The sequence below is a fragment of the Ctenocephalides felis genome, unplaced genomic scaffold (assembly GCF_003426905.1).
Source record: "Ctenocephalides felis isolate EL2017-DRISC unplaced genomic scaffold, ASM342690v1 CF-g0.4_SCAFFOLD_00983, whole genome shotgun sequence".
Taxonomy (NCBI): Eukaryota; Metazoa; Arthropoda; class Insecta; order Siphonaptera; family Pulicidae; genus Ctenocephalides; species Ctenocephalides felis.
In genome coordinates, this window is record NW_020537137.1 from 1 (window position 1) to 22,532 (window position 22,532).

At 32.8% G+C, this 22,532-nt stretch overlaps 4 protein-coding genes across 4 annotated transcripts; 1 reads left to right on the top strand and 3 right to left on the bottom strand.

Moving 5' to 3' along the window:
- Nucleotides 1–2,440: 2,440 nt before the first annotated feature.
- Nucleotides 2,441–6,177, bottom strand: LOC113365401. Its single transcript, XM_026606971.1, has 2 exons — nucleotides 2,654–6,177; nucleotides 2,441–2,465 (listed from the first exon to the last, which is right to left on the bottom strand). Exons 1-2 carry the CDS (start codon nucleotides 6,175–6,177, stop codon nucleotides 2,441–2,443), a joined length of 3,549 nt encoding a protein of 1,182 aa, XP_026462756.1.
- Nucleotides 6,178–7,305: 1,128 nt separating this feature from the next.
- On the top strand, nucleotides 7,306–8,354 carry LOC113365402 (chromosome-associated kinesin KIF4-like). Its single transcript, XM_026606972.1, has 3 exons — nucleotides 7,306–7,387; nucleotides 7,539–7,651; nucleotides 8,076–8,354. Exons 1-3 carry the CDS (start codon nucleotides 7,306–7,308, stop codon nucleotides 8,352–8,354), a joined length of 474 nt encoding a protein of 157 aa, XP_026462757.1.
- Nucleotides 8,355–8,660: 306 nt separating this feature from the next.
- LOC113365403 lies at nucleotides 8,661–12,397 on the bottom strand. Its single transcript, XM_026606973.1, has 2 exons — nucleotides 8,874–12,397; nucleotides 8,661–8,685 (listed from the first exon to the last, which is right to left on the bottom strand). The coding sequence occupies exons 1-2, from the start codon at nucleotides 12,395–12,397 to the stop codon at nucleotides 8,661–8,663; spliced, it is 3,549 nt and encodes a 1,182-aa protein (XP_026462758.1).
- Nucleotides 12,398–14,982: 2,585 nt separating this feature from the next.
- On the bottom strand, nucleotides 14,983–19,626 carry LOC113365404. Its single transcript, XM_026606974.1, has 2 exons — nucleotides 16,058–19,626; nucleotides 14,983–15,985 (listed from the first exon to the last, which is right to left on the bottom strand). The coding sequence occupies exons 1-2, from the start codon at nucleotides 19,624–19,626 to the stop codon at nucleotides 14,983–14,985; spliced, it is 4,572 nt and encodes a 1,523-aa protein (XP_026462759.1).
- Nucleotides 19,627–22,532: the final 2,906 nt, after the last annotated feature.

Consider the following 22,532-nt stretch of genomic DNA (forward strand, 5'->3'; position numbering starts at 1 on the left):
TATATATAAATTTGCTACCGCAATTTGTTTAAATCCGTAGTTTTTGAATGTAATGGGAAAATTGTATTGATATATAATAGGAATATGTTCCTAATTCCTATCCCGATTTATTAAATAACCACAATGACAAAGTATACCGTACATAGACTAAACCTTACAAACAATTATACTAAGCAATTTTGAAATGGTTTTAGACTAATTGTGGACTTACTTGTATTTCCAATTGTGATCTTTAGTTGTAGTTGTTCCAATTCCAGTGAACTCCAGGCGACGCTTCCAAGCTTCAATGGCGGCTTCTCAGGTTCCCGGGTTTTCATTCACGTAGAGCTTTGTTTGGCTTTATGTTTTGACGAACTCGCGTATATTTAATTTTAAAGAGTGGACTGTAATTTTTAATCACTGGATCCGTGTCGATGGACCAAAATGTATAATATACTTAAATGAAAACGCCGATGTTGTCTTAGCCATGTATTTTAAACAACTATATTTTACAGAAATAAAAATAATAAAATCAAAAGCTCAAAATGGCGGGTCAAAAGCCCCCCTACCAGATTTTGGTTATTTCTAAAGCACACCGTTAGATGGCAACATAATTAATTATATTTTATCCAATTGTTAAGGAGCATATGAGGTTTAAATGAGAATTAAAATTTAAAAGCCATAACCTTTTTACACTGTAATTAGAGTTTATTTGAATACCCATAAATGGTCAGAAATTAAACATGTCAGATTTTCAAAATCTTTGCATTGTGTTTGTACTTCTATATGTTTGGTTGAATATAATTGTTCTGCACTCCTTAGGAGAGTATATGGATATAAATTATTATCGTTTTTTAAAGTAGGATTGATGAAGTATATTATTTACTATATTATTTTCTTCATAAATAAAATAGAATATCTCATATAAGATCTACACCTGCTTAAACGATTTTTGAAAAAATTTGATTCTGCTGTTAGTGTACAGGTGGCTTTAAGGATAAGGCCTTTAGTCAAATCCGAAATTTCTAAAAGATATGTTAAATGCCTCGAAACACTGCCGAATAAACCTCAAGTTTTAATAAAAAATCTTTCTTTTACTTACAACCATGCATTTCCACCAGAAGTTTCGCAAGCTGAATTTTATGACACTGCTGTTAAGGGTTGATGTAGTTGATGGATTGTTTAAGGGCAATTTATTTCTACTAGAATTTAATTTTGACATAACATAACTTTGGTGTAGGTGAATTTATCTCTCATCTATAATCCCAAATTCTATTTTTATCTTCAGTATCTTTACTTTATTATTTATTATTTTGTTCAATCTAAAAATATATTTTAGGCTACAATGTGACAATATTAGCTTATGGTCAGACTGGCTCCGGAAAAACTCATTCCATGGGCATGGCTTATTCAGTTGGACCAGTCGAGGAGATGGGTGTTATACCAAGAGCAGTAAAAGACATTTTTCAAAAAATTTCAACTCTGACGGAGCAATATAATTTTCAATTACAAGTTAGATCAATATAAACTACTTTCCAAATATTAAAGCAATAAATTTAAAGTGTATTGTTAAGGAGCATATGAGGTTTAAATGAGAATTAAAATTTAAAAGCCATAACCTTTTTACACTGTAATTAGAGTTTATTTGAATACCCATAAATGGTCAGAAATTAAACATGTCAGATTTTCAAAATCTTTGCATTGTGTTTGTACTTCTATATGTTTGGTTGAATATAATTGTTCTGCACTCCTTAGGAGTATATGGATTGCTATTTAATATAATTTGCTTTTAGAAATCATAATAGTTTATGAAATTGTAAACATAATAATAACAGTAAGTCATTTCTTCAGTAAAGTATTTTCTCATGTTCTACAGGTATCATTTATGGAATTATATCAAGAACAATTATTTGATCTTTTATCAAAATCAAATAGAGATCAAAGTATAGTTGATATCAGAGAAGATCAACAAAAAAGAATTGTAATTCCTGGATTAACCGAAATTGAAGTACGTAATGCAAAAGATACATTAGATTGTTTAGTTAGAGGATATCGTCGCAGAGCTGTAGGTGCAACTGCAATGAACAGTCAATCCAGTAGAAGTCATGCAATATTCACTATCCATATACAACAGCGAAAAATCAGCGATAAGTAAGTAATAGTCAGTAAAAGAAAAAAGCTTTACGTATTATTTTTTTGTTATTTAAAACTGGATCTAGTAATGATGAATGAAAATAATGGTTTTTGAATTGAAAATTATTTTAGTTCACCATGGTTGTCGCTTCGAAACCATACATACAAAGCATTTGTGCGAAAATTATGCGTGTGTAATGTTAGCGTTTTTTTGGATCTTCTGTTGACGTTTTCACAAAAACGATTGAACTGATTTCATAACTTCAAATGCCATTGTATGTAATTTGGTAAGGACTAGCATTGATTATAGCCCAGTCAAATTAAGTTTTCAGTTAGGAACAATTCGCATAGAGCTGAAATTTGGTACAGATGTTAAATAGGCCATTACAAATGAAATGTCAAAAGTCCCCAACGATCCGACATCTGCGATTTTTTTTATTCAAGGTCAAAGGTGCAAAAATCTAGTTTTTCCCATTTTCCGCCGAAACCATAATTTTTTTTATGTTAGATGAGTTTATTTATTATAAAATTCTCTTCATACTTATTGGTGGGCCATTCTGAATTTGATAACAACCATGTTGGACCAAACCACCATAAGCTATTATTAATTATTTCCTGAGGAGTGGCTCCTCTCGAAACTATGTCTGCTGCGTTGTCCTGTGAAGATACATGACTCCATATTATTCCGGATGTTGTTTCCTGAATCTCCTGCACTCTGTTGCTAACAAACATTTTTAGCTTGCTGGGATCAGTTTTTAACCATCCCAAAACAATGGTCGAATCACTCCACATGAACGTTTTGTCAAAATGTATATTGATTACCTTACTTATGTGCTTATAAAGTCTAGCTAATAGTAATGCTGCGCATAGTTCTAGTCGTGGCAGAGTCACATTCTTGATTGGTGCTACTTTTGATTTGGCAGTTAATAGCCTTGATGATATAGAATTATTGTTATATATTGCCCGAACATAGATGCATGCTCCATATGCTGCCATTGATGCATCAGCGAATCCATGGCACTCAATTTGTTTTATTGGTTCTTGGTTGAACATATACCGTTGAATCTTTATTTCTTTTAGAAGAGTGAACTGATTTTGAAGGGTTTTCCACTCTTCTTTAATTGTTGCTGGAACTTCTTCATCCCAATCAGTCTTCTGTTTCCATATCTTTTGCATTATCATCTTCGCCTTGACTACGACTGGGGCTATAAGTCCCATTGGGTCGAAGATTTGGGATATGGCTGATAAAATGGCTCTTTTTGTGAAAGTTCTTTGGAATGCTGATGGAATTGTTGCCTTAAAAATGTCTTCTGTCGGGTTCCATAATAACCCCAATGCTTTAATTATTCCAGTTTTATCAATGAAGCACGTATTTTCTAATTCTTGATTTTCTTGTGCAATTGTGTTTAAAAATTCTTGATTATTGCTGGACCACTTGTGTAGAGAAAATCCTCCGCGGCCAAGCATTGTCACAAGTTGATCAGATTTAATATGAAGATCTGTTATGGAGTTTGCTCCTGTTATTATATCGTCTACATAGCAGTCTTGTTTAATAATATCTGCTGCTACAGGTGTACTGCTTTCTTCATCCTCTGCTAGTTTATTCAAAACACGAATTGCTAAATAGGGTGCGGAAGATGTGCCATAGGTTACTGTTGTTAATTTATAACAACGAATGTCTTCCTTTGGGTCACATCTCCACAAAATCCTTTGCACTTCTTGATCTTTTTTAGCAACTTTTATTTGCCTGTACATTTTTGTAATATCTGTTATAAAAACATACTTCCAGCATCGAAATCTAATTAGTATTGATATTAATTCTTGCTGTAGCTTAGGTCCTGTATGTAAGATGTCATTTAATGATATATTATTAGATGTTTTAGCCGAAGCATCAAATACTACCCGCAACTTGGTTGTACCATATTCTTTTATAACGGGGTGATGTGGAAGATAATAAACTGGATTTTCTTGAGTTGAATGTTGTATCACTGTGGTTTCTTGCGCATGGCCTAACCGAATATACTCTTCCATAAACTCTGCATATTTATTCAAAAGGTTTTTATCTGATTTAAAGCGTCTTTCCAGGTTTAACAGGCGTGACTTGGCTAGATGGAATGATTCTCCAAGTTCTGACTTTCTATTTTCAATAAATGGTAGACTCACCTCATATCTTCCATTTTCATGTCGGTGAACTGTCTTTAAAAAGTGGTCTTCACAGATTTTGTCCGAACCCTGCATTGGAGGACTGCTGTCTATTTCTTCGATTTGCCAAAACTTTGTTATTTCGCAATTTAATTGATCATTGGAAATGAATCCTACATAACTCGGTTGCATCGATGGCTCCTTATATGGTCCTGAAAGCATCCATCCAAGCTTGCTGTTTTTCAACATGGGAAGTTTATAGCCTAGTTTTATACTACCTTGCTGTATGATTTCAAAGAATAATTCTGCTCCTATTAGTACGTCAACTGGCCCAGGATTTGAAAATGAAGGATCTGCTAATTTTATGTTATTTGGAATCTTCCAGTCACTGGCATCAACTTTTTGTGCAGGTAAATTTGTTGTAATTTTATCTATTACAATACAGTTTATTGATCTGCTATACGAACTATTAATTGAATTTATCTTGATTTTAGTTGATTTAGATACTCCTAATGACTTGCCCTGTAGTACACTCAGAGTGTTTCGGGAATTAAATTGTGGGAGCTGCAGTCTTTCTGCTAAATCTTTTGTGACCAGGTTGGTCTGTGAGCCACTATCCAATAGTGCTCTTGCTTCACAAAGCTCCCCTCGAGTGTTTTCAATGTTGATGATTGCAGTGGCTAACAAAACGCTTATGGAATTGGACTCTTGTGAAAATAGTACCTTTTGCGTAGTTTCACTGCTTCTCACTTTTTCCTCTGAGGTGGAATCTTTATTATCATTATATACATGCATCATTGTGTGGTGTTTCTTCTGGCATATTTTGCAATTCTGACTGAATTTACATACATCTGGTGAATGAGCAGGTTCTAAACATTTCTCGCAATGGAGATTAAGTCTTAAAATTTCCTGTCTTTGTGTTATTGGTAGTTTCTTAAATTTAAAGCAATTATATACACGATGTCCTTTCAATTTACAATATATACATGGTTTGTGCTGATTATCTTGAGACACTATATTTACAGATTTTATTTTTGCTCCGGAATGTTCTATCTTACCAGTCTTGGTTGCAGTTTCCAACGCACACGACCTGGTTTCAAGAAATTTATAAAATTTGTTTAACGTTGGCAGCTCTCCTTCTTGTTGTGATAGACTCCAAGCTAAACGAGTATGGTGATCTAATTTATTTGTGAGCTGAAAAACTAAAATTATGTCCCAATAAACTGCATCTTCGTGAATTGTTACTAGTGACTGCGTCTGCTGCCTCGCTTGGTTCAAAAATGATTGTAGATTTTCATGTGAACCTCGTAGTATAGGTTTTATGTCATTTAGAGATTGTAGATGTGATGTAATTATTAAGTATTTATTGTTGTATCTATCTTGCAGTAAATTATATGCCGTGTTGTAATTTTCATTGGTCATAGAAAGATTTGTTATTAAGTCAGATGCTGGTGATTGTAGTGTCCCTTTTAAATAATGAAGTTTTTGAACGTCTGACAAATGCTCGTTGTTGTGTATAAGTGAATTGTAAATATCTATGAATGCATTCCATTCCGAATAATTTCCATTGAACTTTGGTAAATTTATGTCTGGAAGTTTGATGTTAATTTGCCTATGTTTTAAATCTATATTTGGTTTATTTTCGTTAATGTTAGTTTCTAAAATATCTTCAATTTGAGCTGACAATTCAAAATGTAAATCAAATAACTCCTCATATTCTTTTGAGTAAGTTCCTGGACATCTAACATCTAATTCAGTTTGATTTTCTTCTAAACTTTGAAGAATCTCAACTAGTTTCTTTTTTCGGAGGATTAAGCCATGTTTGCTATCTCCTTCTCGAAAGTTATTAATAAAATTCTGAATAAGCGCGATAGATTTTATCAATCGAGCCCTTTGTTGTTTGAGCGTCTCAATGTCCGCCATTTTAAATTTTACAAGAAACGCACGTGTAAAATATACGATAGTTTATATATAAATTTGCTACCGCAATTTGTTTAAATCCGTAGTTTTTGAATGTAATGGGAAAATTGTATTGATATATAATAGGAATATGTTCCTAATTCCTATCCCGATTTATTAAATAACCACAATGACAAAGTATACCGTACATAGACTAAACCTTACAAACAATTATACTAAGCAATTTTGAAATGGTTTTAGACTAATTGTGGACTTACTTGTATTTCCAATTGTGATCTTTAGTTGTAGTTGTTCCAATTCCAGTGAACTCCAGGCGACGCTTCCAAGCTTCAATGGCGGCTTCTCAGGTTCCCGGGTTTTCATTCACGTAGAGCTTTGTTTGGCTTTATGTTTTGACGAACTCGCGTATATTTAATTTTAAAGAGTGGACTGTAATTTTTAATCACTGGATCCGTGTCGATGGACCAAAATGTATAATATACTTAAATGAAAACGCCGATGTTGTCTTAGCCATGTATTTTAAACAACTATATTTTACAGAAATAAAAATAATAAAATCAAAAGCTCAAAATGGCGGGTCAAAAGCCCCCCTACCAGATTTTGGTTATTTCTAAAGCACACCGTTAGATGGCAACATAATTAATTATATTTTATCCAATTGTTAAGGAGCATATGAGGTTTAAATGAGAATTAAAATTTAAAAGCCATAACCTTTTTACACTGTAATTAGAGTTTATTTGAATACCCATAAATGGTCAGAAATTAAACATGTCAGATTTTCAAAATCTTTGCATTGTGTTTGTACTTCTATATGTTTGGTTGAATATAATTGTTCTGCACTCCTTAGGAGAGTATATGGATATAAATTATTATCGTTTTTTAAAGTAGGATTGATGAAGTATATTATTTACTATATTATTTTCTTCATAAATAAAATAGAATATCTCATATAAGATCTACACCTGCTTAAACGATTTTTGAAAAAATTTGATTCTGCTGTTAGTGTACAGGTGGCTTTAAGGATAAGGCCTTTAGTCAAATCCGAAATTTCTAAAAGATATGTTAAATGCCTCGAAACACTGCCGAATAAACCTCAAGTTTTAATAAAAAATCTTTCTTTTACTTACAACCATGCATTTCCACCAGAAGTTTCGCAAGCTGAATTTTATGACACTGCTGTTAAGGGTTGATGTAGTTGATGGATTGTTTAAGGGCAATTTATTTCTACTAGAATTTAATTTTGACATAACATAACTTTGGTGTAGGTGAATTTATCTCTCATCTATAATCCCAAATTCTATTTTTATCTTCAGTATCTTTACTTTATTATTTATTATTTTGTTCAATCTAAAAATATATTTTAGGCTACAATGTGACAATATTAGCTTATGGTCAGACTGGCTCCGGAAAAACTCATTCCATGGGCATGGCTTATTCAGTTGGACCAGTCGAGGAGATGGGTGTTATACCAAGAGCAGTAAAAGACATTTTTCAAAAAATTTCAACTCTGACGGAGCAATATAATTTTCAATTACAAGTTAGATCAATATAAACTACTTTCCAAATATTAAAGCAATAAATTTAAAGTGTATTGTTAAGGAGCATATGAGGTTTAAATGAGAATTAAAATTTAAAAGCCATAACCTTTTTACACTGTAATTAGAGTTTATTTGAATACCCATAAATGGTCAGAAATTAAACATGTCAGATTTTCAAAATCTTTGCATTGTGTTTGTACTTCTATATGTTTGGTTGAATATAATTGTTCTGCACTCCTTAGGAGTATATGGATTGCTATTTAATATAATTTGCTTTTAGAAATCATAATAGTTTATGAAATTGTAAACATAATAATAACAGTAAGTCATTTCTTCAGTAAAGTATTTTCTCATGTTCTACAGGTATCATTTATGGAATTATATCAAGAACAATTATTTGATCTTTTATCAAAATCAAATAGAGATCAAAGTATAGTTGATATCAGAGAAGATCAACAAAAAAGAATTGTAATTCCTGGATTAACCGAAATTGAAGTACGTAATGCAAAAGATACATTAGATTGTTTAGTTAGAGGATATCGTCGCAGAGCTGTAGGTGCAACTGCAATGAACAGTCAATCCAGTAGAAGTCATGCAATATTCACTATCCATATACAACAGCGAAAAATCAGCGATAAGTAAGTAATAGTCAGTAAAAGAAAAAAGCTTTACGTATTATTTTTTTGTTATTTAAAACTGGATCTAGTAATGATGAATGAAAATAATGGTTTTTGAATTGAAAATTATTTTAGTTCACCATGGTTGTCGCTTCGAAACCATACATACAAAGCATTTGTGCGAAAATTATGCGTGTGTAATGTTAGCGTTTTTTTGGATCTTCTGTTGACGTTTTCACAAAAACGATTGAACTGATTTCATAACTTCAAATGCCATTGTATGTAATTTGGTAAGGACTAGCATTGATTATAGCCCAGTCAAATTAAGTTTTCAGTTAGGAACAATTCGCATAGAGCTGAAATTTGGTACAGATGTTAAATAGGCCATTACAAATGAAATGTCAAAAGTCCCCAACGATCCGACATCTGCGATTTTTTTTATTCAAGGTCAAAGGTGCAAAAATCTAGTTTTTCCCATTTTCCGCCGAAACCATAATTTTTTTTATGTTAGATGAGTTTATTTATTATAAAATTCTCTTCATACTTATTGGTGGGCCATTCTGAATTTGATAACAACCATGTTGGACCAAACCACCATAAGCTATTATTAATTATTTCCTGAGGAGTGGCTCCTCTCGAAACTATGTCTGCTGCGTTGTCCTGTGAAGATACATGACTCCATATTATTCCGGATGTTGTTTCCTGAATCTCCTGCACTCTGTTGCTAACAAACATTTTTAGCTTGCTGGGATCAGTTTTTAACCATCCCAAAACAATGGTCGAATCACTCCACATGAACGTTTTGTCAAAATGTATATTGATTACCTTACTTATGTGCTTATAAAGTCTAGCTAATAGTAATGCTGCGCATAGTTCTAGTCGTGGCAGAGTCACATTCTTGATTGGTGCTACTTTTGATTTGGCAGTTAATAGCCTTGATGATATAGAATTATTGTTATATATTGCCCGAACATAGATGCATGCTCCATATGCTGCCATTGATGCATCAGCGAATCCATGGCACTCAATTTGTTTTATTGGTTCTTGGTTGAACATATACCGTTGAATCTTTATTTCTTTTAGAAGAGTGAACTGATTTTGAAGGGTTTTCCACTCTTCTTTAATTGTTGCTGGAACTTCTTCATCCCAATCAGTCTTCTGTTTCCATATCTTTTGCATTATCATCTTCGCCTTGACTACGACTGGGGCTATAAGTCCCATTGGGTCGAAGATTTGGGATATGGCTGATAAAATGGCTCTTTTTGTGAAAGTTCTTTGGAATGCTGATGGAATTGTTGCCTTAAAAATGTCTTCTGTCGGGTTCCATAATAACCCCAATGCTTTAATTATTCCAGTTTTATCAATGAAGCACGTATTTTCTAATTCTTGATTTTCTTGTGCAATTGTGTTTAAAAATTCTTGATTATTGCTGGACCACTTGTGTAGAGAAAATCCTCCGCGGCCAAGCATTGTCACAAGTTGATCAGATTTAATATGAAGATCTGTTATGGAGTTTGCTCCTGTTATTATATCGTCTACATAGCAGTCTTGTTTAATAATATCTGCTGCTACAGGTGTACTGCTTTCTTCATCCTCTGCTAGTTTATTCAAAACACGAATTGCTAAATAGGGTGCGGAAGATGTGCCATAGGTTACTGTTGTTAATTTATAACAACGAATGTCTTCCTTTGGGTCACATCTCCACAAAATCCTTTGCACTTCTTGATCTTTTTTAGCAACTTTTATTTGCCTGTACATTTTTGTAATATCTGTTATAAAAACATACTTCCAGCATCGAAATCTAATTAGTATTGATATTAATTCTTGCTGTAGCTTAGGTCCTGTATGTAAGATGTCATTTAATGATATATTATTAGATGTTTTAGCCGAAGCATCAAATACTACCCGCAACTTGGTTGTACCATATTCTTTTATAACGGGGTGATGTGGAAGATAATAAACTGGATTTTCTTGAGTTGAATGTTGTATCACTGTGGTTTCTTGCGCATGGCCTAACCGAATATACTCTTCCATAAACTCTGCATATTTATTCAAAAGGTTTTTATCTGATTTAAAGCGTCTTTCCAGGTTTAACAGGCGTGACTTGGCTAGATGGAATGATTCTCCAAGTTCTGACTTTCTATTTTCAATAAATGGTAGACTCACCTCATATCTTCCATTTTCATGTCGGTGAACTGTCTTTAAAAAGTGGTCTTCACAGATTTTGTCCGAACCCTGCATTGGAGGACTGCTGTCTATTTCTTCGATTTGCCAAAACTTTGTTATTTCGCAATTTAATTGATCATTGGAAATGAATCCTACATAACTCGGTTGCATCGATGGCTCCTTATATGGTCCTGAAAGCATCCATCCAAGCTTGCTGTTTTTCAACATGGGAAGTTTATAGCCTAGTTTTATACTACCTTGCTGTATGATTTCAAAGAATAATTCTGCTCCTATTAGTACGTCAACTGGCCCAGGATTTGAAAATGAAGGATCTGCTAATTTTATGTTATTTGGAATCTTCCAGTCACTGGCATCAACTTTTTGTGCAGGTAAATTTGTTGTAATTTTATCTATTACAATACAGTTTATTGATCTGCTATACGAACTATTAATTGAATTTATCTTGATTTTAGTTGATTTAGATACTCCTAATGACTTGCCCTGTAGTACACTCAGAGTGTTTCGGGAATTAAATTGTGGGAGCTGCAGTCTTTCTGCTAAATCTTTTGTGACCAGGTTGGTCTGTGAGCCACTATCCAATAGTGCTCTTGCTTCACAAAGCTCCCCTCGAGTGTTTTCAATGTTGATGATTGCAGTGGCTAACAAAACGCTTATGGAATTGGACTCTTGTGAAAATAGTACCTTTTGCGTAGTTTCACTGCTTCTCACTTTTTCCTCTGAGGTGGAATCTTTATTATCATTATATACATGCATCATTGTGTGGTGTTTCTTCTGGCATATTTTGCAATTCTGACTGAATTTACATACATCTGGTGAATGAGCAGGTTCTAAACATTTCTCGCAATGGAGATTAAGTCTTAAAATTTCCTGTCTTTGTGTTATTGGTAGTTTCTTAAATTTAAAGCAATTATATACACGATGTCCTTTCAATTTACAATATATACATGGTTTGTGCTGATTATCTTGAGACACTATATTTACAGATTTTATTTTTGCTCCGGAATGTTCTATCTTACCAGTCTTGGTTGCAGTTTCCAACGCACACGACCTGGTTTCAAGAAATTTATAAAATTTGTTTAACGTTGGCAGCTCTCCTTCTTGTTGTGATAGACTCCAAGCTAAACGAGTATGGTGATCTAATTTATTTGTGAGCTGAAAAACTAAAATTATGTCCCAATAAACTGCATCTTCGTGAATTGTTACTAGTGACTGCGTCTGCTGCCTCGCTTGGTTCAAAAATGATTGTAGATTTTCATGTGAACCTCGTAGTATAGGTTTTATGTCATTTAGAGATTGTAGATGTGATGTAATTATTAAGTATTTATTGTTGTATCTATCTTGCAGTAAATTATATGCCGTGTTGTAATTTTCATTGGTCATAGAAAGATTTGTTATTAAGTCAGATGCTGGTGATTGTAGTGTCCCTTTTAAATAATGAAGTTTTTGAACGTCTGACAAATGCTCGTTGTTGTGTATAAGTGAATTGTAAATATCTATGAATGCATTCCATTCCGAATAATTTCCATTGAACTTTGGTAAATTTATGTCTGGAAGTTTGATGTTAATTTGCCTATGTTTTAAATCTATATTTGGTTTATTTTCGTTAATGTTAGTTTCTAAAATATCTTCAATTTGAGCTGACAATTCAAAATGTAAATCAAATAACTCCTCATATTCTTTTGAGTAAGTTCCTGGACATCTAACATCTAATTCAGTTTGATTTTCTTCTAAACTTTGAAGAATCTCAACTAGTTTCTTTTTTCGGAGGATTAAGCCATGTTTGCTATCTCCTTCTCGAAAGTTATTAATAAAATTCTGAATAAGCGCGATAGATTTTATCAATCGAGCCCTTTGTTGTTTGAGCGTCTCAATGTCCGCCATTTTAAATTTTACAAGAAACGCACGTGTAAAATATACGATAGTTTATATATAAATTTGCTACCGCAATTTGTTTAAATCCGTAGTTTTTGAATGTAATGGGAAAATTGTATTGATATATAATAGGAATATGTTCCTAATTCCTATCCCGATTTATTAAATAACCACAATGACAAAGTATACCGTACATAGACTAAACCTTACAAACAATTATACTAAGCAATTTTGAAATGGTTTTAGACTAATTGTGGACTTACTTGTATTTCCAATTGTGATCTTTAGTTGTAGTTGTTCCAATTCCAGTGAACTCCAGGCGACGCTTCCAAGCTTCAATGGCGGCTTCTCAGGTTCCCGGGTTTTCATTCACGTAGAGCTTTGTTTGGCTTTATGTTTTGACGAACTCGCGTATATTTAATTTTAAAGAGTGGACTGTAATTTTTAATCACTGGATCCGTGTCGATGGACCAAAATGTATAATATACTTAAATGAAAACGCCGATGTTGTCTTAGCCATGTATTTTAAACAACTATATTTTACAGAAATAAAAATAATAAAATCAAAAGCTCAAAATGGCGGGTCAAAAGCCCCCCTACCAGATTTTGGTTATTTCTAAAGCACACCGTTAGATGGCAACATAATTAATTATATTTTATCCAATTGTTAAGGAGCATATGAGGTTTAAATGAGAATTAAAATTTAAAAGCCATAACCTTTTTACACTGTAATTAGAGTTTATTTGAATACCCATAAATGGTCAGAAATTAAACATGTCAGATTTTCAAAATCTTTGCATTGTGTTTGTACTTCTATATGTTTGGTTGAATATAATTGTTCTGCACTCCTTAGGAGTATATGGATATAAATTATTATCGTTTTTTAAAGTAGGATTGATGAAGTATATTATTTACTATATTATTTTCTTCATAAATAAAATAGAATATCTCATATAAGATCTACACCTGCTCAAACGATTTTTGAAAAAATTTGATTCTGCTGTTAGTGTACAGGTGGCTTTAAGGATAAGGCCTTTAGTCAAATCCGAAATTTCTAAAAGATATGTTAAATGCCTCGAAACACTGCCGAATAAACCTCAAGTTTTAATAAAAAATCTTTCTTTTACTTACAACCATGCATTTCCACCAGAAGTTTCGCAAGCTGAATTTTATGACACTGCTGTTAAGGGTTTAGTTGATGGATTGTTTAAGGGCAATTTATTTCTACTAGAATTTAATTTTGACATAACATAACTTTGGTGTAGGTGAATTTATCTCTCATCTATAATCCCAAATTCTATTTTTATCTTCAGTATCTTTACTTTATTATTTATTATTTTGTTCAATCTAAAAATATATTTTAGGCTACAATGTGACAATATTAGCTTATGGTCAGACTGGCTCCGGAAAAACTCATTCCATGGGCATGGCTTATTCAGTTGGACCAGTCGAGGAGATGGGTGTTATACCAAGAGCAGTAAAAGACATTTTTCAAAAAATTTCAACTCTGACGGAGCAATATAATTTTCAATTACAAGTTAGATCAATATAAACTACTTTCCAAATATTAAAGCAATAAATTTAAAGTGTATTGTTGTATAATATACTTAAATGAAAACGCCGATGTTGTCTTAGCCATGTATTTTAAACAACTATATTTTACAGAAATAAAAATAATAAAATCAAAAGCTCAAAATGGCGGGTCAAAAGCCCCCCTACCAGATTTTGGTTATTTCTAAAGCACACCGTTAGATGGCAACATAATTAATTATATTTTATCCATATTCCCGCCCGATGCGTATGCATCCATCATTACAACAATTTGTGAAGTTTATTAAAGAATACAACCCGAAGATATATTAAGATATAACCTATGAATTGCGAAAAGAAATGACATGACATATAACCTAGATAATATAATAATATGTGACATGAGTTCTTAAACCTAATATGCATGAATAATAAAGATAATAATATAATATAACATGATAACAGTATAAGGTTCAAAATTGTAAATGAATATGGTCTTATGGATAACTAAATCTAACATGATATACTAAAAGATTTCTAAATGGAAATTTTAATCCTAAGGATAAGTATCATAAATTTTTTAATCCCTATTACTAAATATTTATATGAACATTATATAACAAAACTTAAGATATTTCATACACAAATATATTTTCAAGCTTCCTTCATAACTAATGGCGTTAGTTTTACAATTGGTCGCATATAAGAGCCCTTCATAGTCCTCACAGTTGCAACTCGAACTTTGCCATCTTTGCCTGGATGTACATGGGTTACTCGTCCTAATGGCCAGTTTATTGGTGGTACATGGTCTTCCTGAATTAGTACTACTGTGCCCACTTCTAGATTGCTGGTGCCCGAACTCCATTTTGTACGTCTTTGTAGTTCTGAGAGATAGGCCTTTGACCACAAAAGCCAAAACCGATCTCGCATTGCTGTAATTTGCTTGTGTATGCTTAATCTATTGGTAATAACTTTGTCATTTATTGGTTCAGGGATGGCAGTCATAAGGTCTCCAATTAAAAAATGACTGGGACTTAAATATATAGTATCGGTATATTATAATATTATATTAATAAAGTCAAATATTCTTCATAGGTCAAACATGTGGATCCTATAACTCTATGTAAGTAATGTTTCATAGATTTGATATTACTTTCCCAGAGGCCTCCAAAGTGTGGAGCATGGGAAGGTATAAATTTCCATGTGATACCCATATTTGCTACACATTCAATAATGTTTTTTCTGTTGATTTCTAGTTTAAAAAATTTATACAGTTCATTTAATTGTCTACTAGCTCCAACAAAGTTTGTTCCATTGTCACTATGGATTGTAGAACATACACCTCTGCGTGAAACAAAACGCTTTAATGAAGCCAAAAATGATTTTGTTGAGAGCTCTGTAACCAAATCCAAATGTATAGCTTTTGTTGTCATACATATGTAGATGACAATATATGCTTTAGTTTTAGGAGCCTTTCTTAAACGACTAGATCGTATTAGAACAGGTCCTGCATAATCAATTCCAACTGACAAAAATGGTCGTTGACGTATAACCCTATCTCTGGGTAACGATCCCATTAATTGTTGTGATTGCTCAGCTCGAAATCTTTTGCATTTGATGCATTCTCTAATGATACCCTTAATTTGATTTCTTGCATTTATTGGCCAGTATTTTCTTCTTATGTTCATCAATACTGCCTGAGTACCTGCATGAAGTAATCGCTCATGTTCTTGTTTTATTATTAAATATGTAATCCGATGTCCTTTAGGTAATATTATCGGATGTTTATGTGAAAATGTAAGATCTGACTGGTCTATTCTACCACCCACTCTCAATATTCCTTCAGAATCAATAAATGGGTATAAACCTTTTAATTCTGAACTTGTGTTCAATCCTGTGTACTTATTACTTTCTAATTCATGAATAATTTTATTAAACTCTTCTCTTTGTGCTAATTTGATTATCGCATTGTGAGCATAATCTAATTCTCTGGTGCTCAAAGTTAATGTATCTTTATTATGACGATATTTTAATTTTAAGTTAAATCTCAAACAGTATGCAATTACCCTAATTAATTTATTAAAACTTGAATATTTTGAGTATATTTTTTCTGATTTTATATTGGACTGGTTTATTTGCAGCACTTTTAGTTCTGGCATATCTTCTACTGGCACTTCTTCATACTTATTGGTGGGCCATTCTGAATTTGATAACAACCATGTTGGACCAAACCACCATAAGCTATTATTAATTATTTCCTGAGGAGTGACTCCTCTCGAAACTATGTCTGCTGCGTTGTCCTGTGAAGATACATGACTCCATATTATTCCGGATGTTGTTTCCTGAATCTCCTGCACTCTGTTGCTAACAAACATTTTTAGCTTGCTGGGATCAGTTTTTAACCATCCCAAAACAATGGTCGAATCACTCCACATGAACGTTTTGTCAAAATGTATATTGATTACCTTACTTATGTGCTTATAAAGTCTAGCTAATAGTAATGCTGCGCATAGTTCTAGTCGTGGCAGAGTCACATTCTTGATTGGTGCTACTTTTGATTTGGCAGTTAATAGCCTTGATGATATAGAATTATTGTTATATATTGCCCGAACATAGATGCATGCTCCATATGCTGCCATTGATGCATCAGCGAATCCATGGCACTCAATTTGTTTTATTGGTTCTTGGTTGAACATATACCGTTGAATCTTTATTTCTTTTAGAAGAGTGAACTGATTTTGAAGGGTTTTCCACTCTTCTTTAATTGTTGCTGGAACTTCTTCATCCCAATCAGTCTTCTGTTTCCATATCTTTTGCATTATCATCTTCGCCTTGACTACGACTGGGGCTATAAGTCCCATTGGGTCGAAGATTTGGGATATGGCTGATAAAATGGCTCTTTTTGTGAAAGTTCTTTGGAATGCTGATGGAATTGTTGCCTTAAAAATGTCTTCTGTCGGGTTCCATAATAACCCCAATGCTTTAATTATTCCAGTTTTATCAATGAAGCACGTATTTTCTAATTCTTGATTTTCTTGTGCAATTGTGTTTAAAAATTCTTGATTATTGCTGGACCACTTGTGTAGAGAAAATCCTCCGCGGCCAAGCATTGTCACAAGTTGATCAGATTTAATATGAAGATCTGTTATGGAGTTTGCTCCTGTTATTATATCGTCTACATAGCAGTCTTGTTTAATAATATCTGCTGCTACAGGTGTACTGCTTTCTTCATCCTCTGCTAGTTTATTCAAAACACGAATTGCTAAATAGGGTGCGGAAGATGTGCCATAGGTTACTGTTGTTAATTTATAACAACGAATGTCTTCCTTTGGGTCACATCTCCACAAAATCCTTTGCACTTCTTGATCTTTTTTAGCAACTTTTATTTGCCTGTACATTTTTGTAATATCTGTTATAAAAACATACTTCCAGCATCGAAATCTAATTAGTATTGATATTAATTCTTGCTGTAGCTTAGGTCCTGTATGTAAGATGTCATTTAATGATATATTATTAGATGTTTTAGCCGAAGCATCAAATACTACCCGCAACTTGGTTGTACCATATTCTTTTATAACGGGGTGATGTGGAAGATAATAAACTGGATTTTCTTGAGTTGAATGTTGTATCACTGTGGTTTCTTGCGCATGGCCTAACCGAATATACTCTTCCATAAACTCTGCATATTTATTCAAAAGGTTTTTATCTGATTTAAAGCGTCTTTCCAGGTTTAACAGGCGTGACTTGGCTAGATGGAATGATTCTCCAAGTTCTGACTTTCTATTTTCAATAAATGGTAGACTCACCTCATATCTTCCATTTTCATGTCGGTGAACTGTCTTTAAAAAGTGGTCTTCACAGATTTTGTCCGAACCCTGCATTGGAGGACTGCTGTCTATTTCTTCGATTTGCCAAAACTTTGTTATTTCGCAATTTAATTGATCATTGGAAATGAATCCTACATAACTCGGTTGCATCGATGGCTCCTTATATGGTCCTGAAAGCATCCATCCAAGCTTGCTGTTTTTCAACATGGGAAGTTTATAGCCTAGTTTTATACTACCTTGCTGTATGATTTCAAAGAATAATTCTGCTCCTATTAGTACGTCAACTGGCCCAGGATTTGAAAATGAAGGATCTGCTAATTTTATGTTATTTGGAATCTTCCAGTCACTGGCATCAACTTTTTGTGCAGGTAAATTTGTTGTAATTTTATCTATTACAATACAGTTTATTGATCTGCTATACGAACTATTAATTGAATTTATCTTGATTTTAGTTGATTTAGATACTCCTAATGACTTGCCCTGTAGTACACTCAGAGTGTTTCGGGAATTAAATTGTGGGAGCTGCAGTCTTTCTGCTAAATCTTTTGTGACCAGGTTGGTCTGTGAGCCACTATCCAATAGTGCTCTTGCTTCACAAAGCTCCCCTCGAGTGTTTTCAATGTTGATGATTGCAGTGGCTAACAAAACGCTTATGGAATTGGACTCTTGTGAAAATAGTACCTTTTGCGTAGTTTCACTGCTTCTCACTTTTTCCTCTGAGGTGGAATCTTTATTATCATTATATACATGCATCATTGTGTGGTGTTTCTTCTGGCATATTTTGCAATTCTGACTGAATTTACATACATCTGGTGAATGAGCAGGTTCTAAACATTTCTCGCAATGGAGATTAAGTCTTAAAATTTCCTGTCTTTGTGTTATTGGTAGTTTCTTAAATTTAAAGCAATTATATACACGATGTCCTTTCAATTTACAATATATACATGGTTTGTGCTGATTATCTTGAGACACTATATTTACAGATTTTATTTTTGCTCCGGAATGTTCTATCTTACCAGTCTTGGTTGCAGTTTCCAACGCACACGACCTGGTTTCAAGAAATTTATAAAATTTGTTTAACGTTGGCAGCTCTCCTTCTTGTTGTGATAGACTCCAAGCTAAACGAGTATGGTGATCTAATTTATTTGTGAGCTGAAAAACTAAAATTATGTCCCAATAAACTGCATCTTCGTGAATTGTTACTAGTGACTGCGTCTGCTGCCTCGCTTGGTTCAAAAATGATTGTAGATTTTCATGTGAACCTCGTAGTATAGGTTTTATGTCATTTAGAGATTGTAGATGTGATGTAATTATTAAGTATTTATTGTTGTATCTATCTTGCAGTAAATTATATGCCGTGTTGTAATTTTCATTGGTCATAGAAAGATTTGTTATTAAGTCAGATGCTGGTGATTGTAGTGTCCCTTTTAAATAATGAAGTTTTTGAACGTCTGACAAATGCTCGTTGTTGTGTATAAGTGAATTGTAAATATCTATGAATGCATTCCATTCCGAATAATTTCCATTGAACTTTGGTAAATTTATGTCTGGAAGTTTGATGTTAATTTGCCTATGTTTTAAATCTATATTTGGTTTATTTTCGTTAATGTTAGTTTCTAAAATATCTTCAATTTGAGCTGACAATTCAAAATGTAAATCAAATAACTCCTCATATTCTTTTGAGTAAGTTCCTGGACATCTAACATCTAATTCAGTTTGATTTTCTTCTAAACTTTGAAGAATCTCAACTAGTTTCTTTTTTCGGAGGATTAAGCCATGTTTGCTATCTCCTTCTCGAAAGTTATTAATAAAATTCTGAATAAGCGCGATAGATTTTATCAATCGAGCCCTTTGTTGTTTGAGCGTCTCAATGTCCGCCATTTTAAATTTTACAAGAAACGCACGTGTAAAATATACGATAGTTTATATATAAATTTGCTACCGCAATTTGTTTAAATCCGTAGTTTTTGAATGTAATGGGAAAATTGTATTGATATATAATAGGAATATGTTCCTAATTCCTATCCCGATTTATTAAATAACCACAATGACAAAGTATACCGTACATAGACTAAACCTTACAAACAATTATACTAAGCAATTTTGAAATGGTTTTAGACTAATTGTGGACTTACTTGTATTTCCAATTGTGATCTTTAGTTGTAGTTGTTCCAATTCCAGTGAACTCCAGGCGACGCTTCCAAGCTTCAATGGCGGCTTCTCAGGTTCCCGGGTTTTCATTCACGTAGAGCTTTGTTTGGCTTTATGTTTTGACGAACTCGCGTATATTTAATTTTAAAGAGTGGACTGTAATTTTTAATCACTGGATCCGTGTCGATGGACCAAAATGTATAATATACTTAAATGAAAACGCCGATGTTGTCTTAGCCATGTATTTTAAACAACTATATTTTACAGAAATAAAAATAATAAAATCAAAAGCTCAAAATGGCGGGTCAAAAGCCCCCCTACCAGATTTTGGTTATTTCTAAAGCACACCGTTAGATGGCAACATAATTAATTATATTTTATCCAATTGTTAAGGAGCATATGAGGTTTAAATGAGAATTAAAATTTAAAAGCCATAACCTTTTTACACTGTAATTAGAGTTTATTTGAATACCCATAAATGGTCAGAAATTAAACATGTCAGATTTTCAAAATCTTTGCATTGTGTTTGTACTTCTATATGTTTGGTTGAATATAATTGTTCTGCACTCCTTAGGAGTATATGGATATAAATTATTATCGTTTTTTAAAGTAGGATTGATGAAGTATATTATTTACTATATTATTTTCTTCATAAATAAAATAGAATATCTCATATAAGATCTACACCTGCTCAAACGATTTTTGAAAAAATTTGATTCTGCTGTTAGTGTACAGGTGGCTTTAAGGATAAGGCCTTTAGTCAAATCCGAAATTTCTAAAAGATATGTTAAATGCCTCGAAACACTGCCGAATAAACCTCAAGTTTTAATAAAAAATCTTTCTTTTACTTACAACCATGCATTTCCACCAGAAGTTTCGCAAGCTGAATTTTATGACACTGCTGTTAAGGGTTTAGTTGATGGATTGTTTAAGGGCAATTTATTTCTACTAGAATTTAATTTTGACATAACATAACTTTGGTGTAGGTGAATTTATCTCTCATCTATAATCCCAAATTCTATTTTTATCTTCAGTATCTTTACTTTATTATTTATTATTTTGTTCAATCTAAAAATATATTTTAGGCTACAATGTGACAATATTAGCTTATGGTCAGACTGGCTCCGGAAAAACTCATTCCATGGGCATGGCTTATTCAGTTGGACCAGTCGAGGAGATGGGTGTTATACCAAGAGCAGTAAAAGACATTTTTCAAAAAATTTCAACTCTGACGGAGCAATATAATTTTCAATTACAAGTTAGATCAATATAAACTACTTTCCAAATATTAAAGCAATAAATTTAAAGTGTATTGTTGTATAATATACTTAAATGAAAACGCCGATGTTGTCTTAGCCATGTATTTTAAACAACTATATTTTACAGAAATAAAAATAATAAAATCAAAAGCTCAAAATGGCGGGTCAAAAGCCCCCCTACCAGATTTTGGTTATTTCTAAAGCACACCGTTAGATGGCAACATAATTAATTATATTTTATCCATATTCCCGCCCGATGCGTATGCATCCATCATTACAACAATTTGTAAAGTTTATTAAAGAATACAACCCGAAGATATATTAAGATATAACCTATGAATTGCGAAAAGAAATGACATGACATATAACCTAGATAATATAATAATATGTGACATGAGTTCTTAAACCTAATATGCATGAATAATAAAGATAATAATATAATATAACATGATAACAGTATAAGGTTCAAAATTGTAAATGAATATGGTCTTATGGATAACTAAATCTAACATGATATACTAAAAGATTTCTAAATGGAAATTTTAATCCTAAGGATAAGTATCATAAATTTTTTAATCCCTATTACTAAATATTTATATGAACATTATATAACAAAACTTAAGATATTTCATACACAAATATATTTTCAAGCTTCCTTCATAACTAATGGCGTTAGTTTTACAATTGGTCGCATATAAGAGCCCTTCATAGTCCTCACAGTTGCAACTCGAACTTTGCCATCTTTGCCTGGATGTACATGGGTTACTCGTCCTAATGGCCAGTTTATGGTGGTACATGGTCTTCCTGAATTAGTACTACTGTGCCCACTTCTAGATTGCTGGTGCCCGAACTCCATTTTGTACGTCTTTGTAGTTCTGAGAGATAGGCCTTTGACCACAAAAGCCAAAACCGATCTCGCATTGCTGTAATTTGCTTGTGTATGCTTAATCTATTGGTAATAACTTTGTCATTTATTGGTTCAGGGATGGCAGTCATAAGGTCTCCAATTAAAAAATGACTGGGACTTAAATATATAGTATCGGTATATTATAATATTATATTAATAAAGTCAAATATTCTTCATAGGTCAAACATGTGGATCCTATAACTCTATGTAAGTAATGTTTCATAGATTTGATATTACTTTCCCAGAGGCCTCCAAAGTGTGGAGCATGGGAAGGTATAAATTTCCATGTGATACCCATATTTGCTACACATTCAATAATGTTTTTTCTGTTGATTTCTAGTTAAAAAATTTATACAGTTCATTTAATTGTCTACTAGCTCAACAAAAGTTTGTTCCATTGTCACTATGGATTGTAGAACATACACCTCTGCGTGAAACAAAACGCTTTAATGAAGCCAAAAATGATTTTT

Coding starts and splice junctions, on each gene's coding strand:
- LOC113365401 (XM_026606971.1), bottom strand. CDS start 6,177: ATGGCGGACATTGAGACGCTCAAACAACAAAGGGCTCGATTGATAAAA. Junction 2,466..2,653: donor TCAGAATGGCCCACCAATAA/GTATGAAGAGAA, acceptor ACCAAATTTCAG/CTCTATGCGAATTGTTCCTA.
- LOC113365402 (XM_026606972.1), top strand. CDS start 7,306: ATGCATTTCCACCAGAAGTTTCGCAAGCTGAATTTTATGACACTGCTG. Junction 7,388..7,538: donor AGTTGATGGATTGTTTAAGG/GCAATTTATTTC, acceptor AATATATTTTAG/GCTACAATGTGACAATATTA. Junction 7,652..8,075: donor TGGGTGTTATACCAAGAGCA/GTAAAAGACATT, acceptor CATGTTCTACAG/GTATCATTTATGGAATTATA.
- LOC113365403 (XM_026606973.1), bottom strand. CDS start 12,397: ATGGCGGACATTGAGACGCTCAAACAACAAAGGGCTCGATTGATAAAA. Junction 8,686..8,873: donor TCAGAATGGCCCACCAATAA/GTATGAAGAGAA, acceptor ACCAAATTTCAG/CTCTATGCGAATTGTTCCTA.
- LOC113365404 (XM_026606974.1), bottom strand. CDS start 19,626: ATGGCGGACATTGAGACGCTCAAACAACAAAGGGCTCGATTGATAAAA. Junction 15,986..16,057: donor ATGCCAGAACTAAAAGTGCT/GCAAATAAACCA, acceptor TAAATTAATTAG/GGTAATTGCATACTGTTTGA.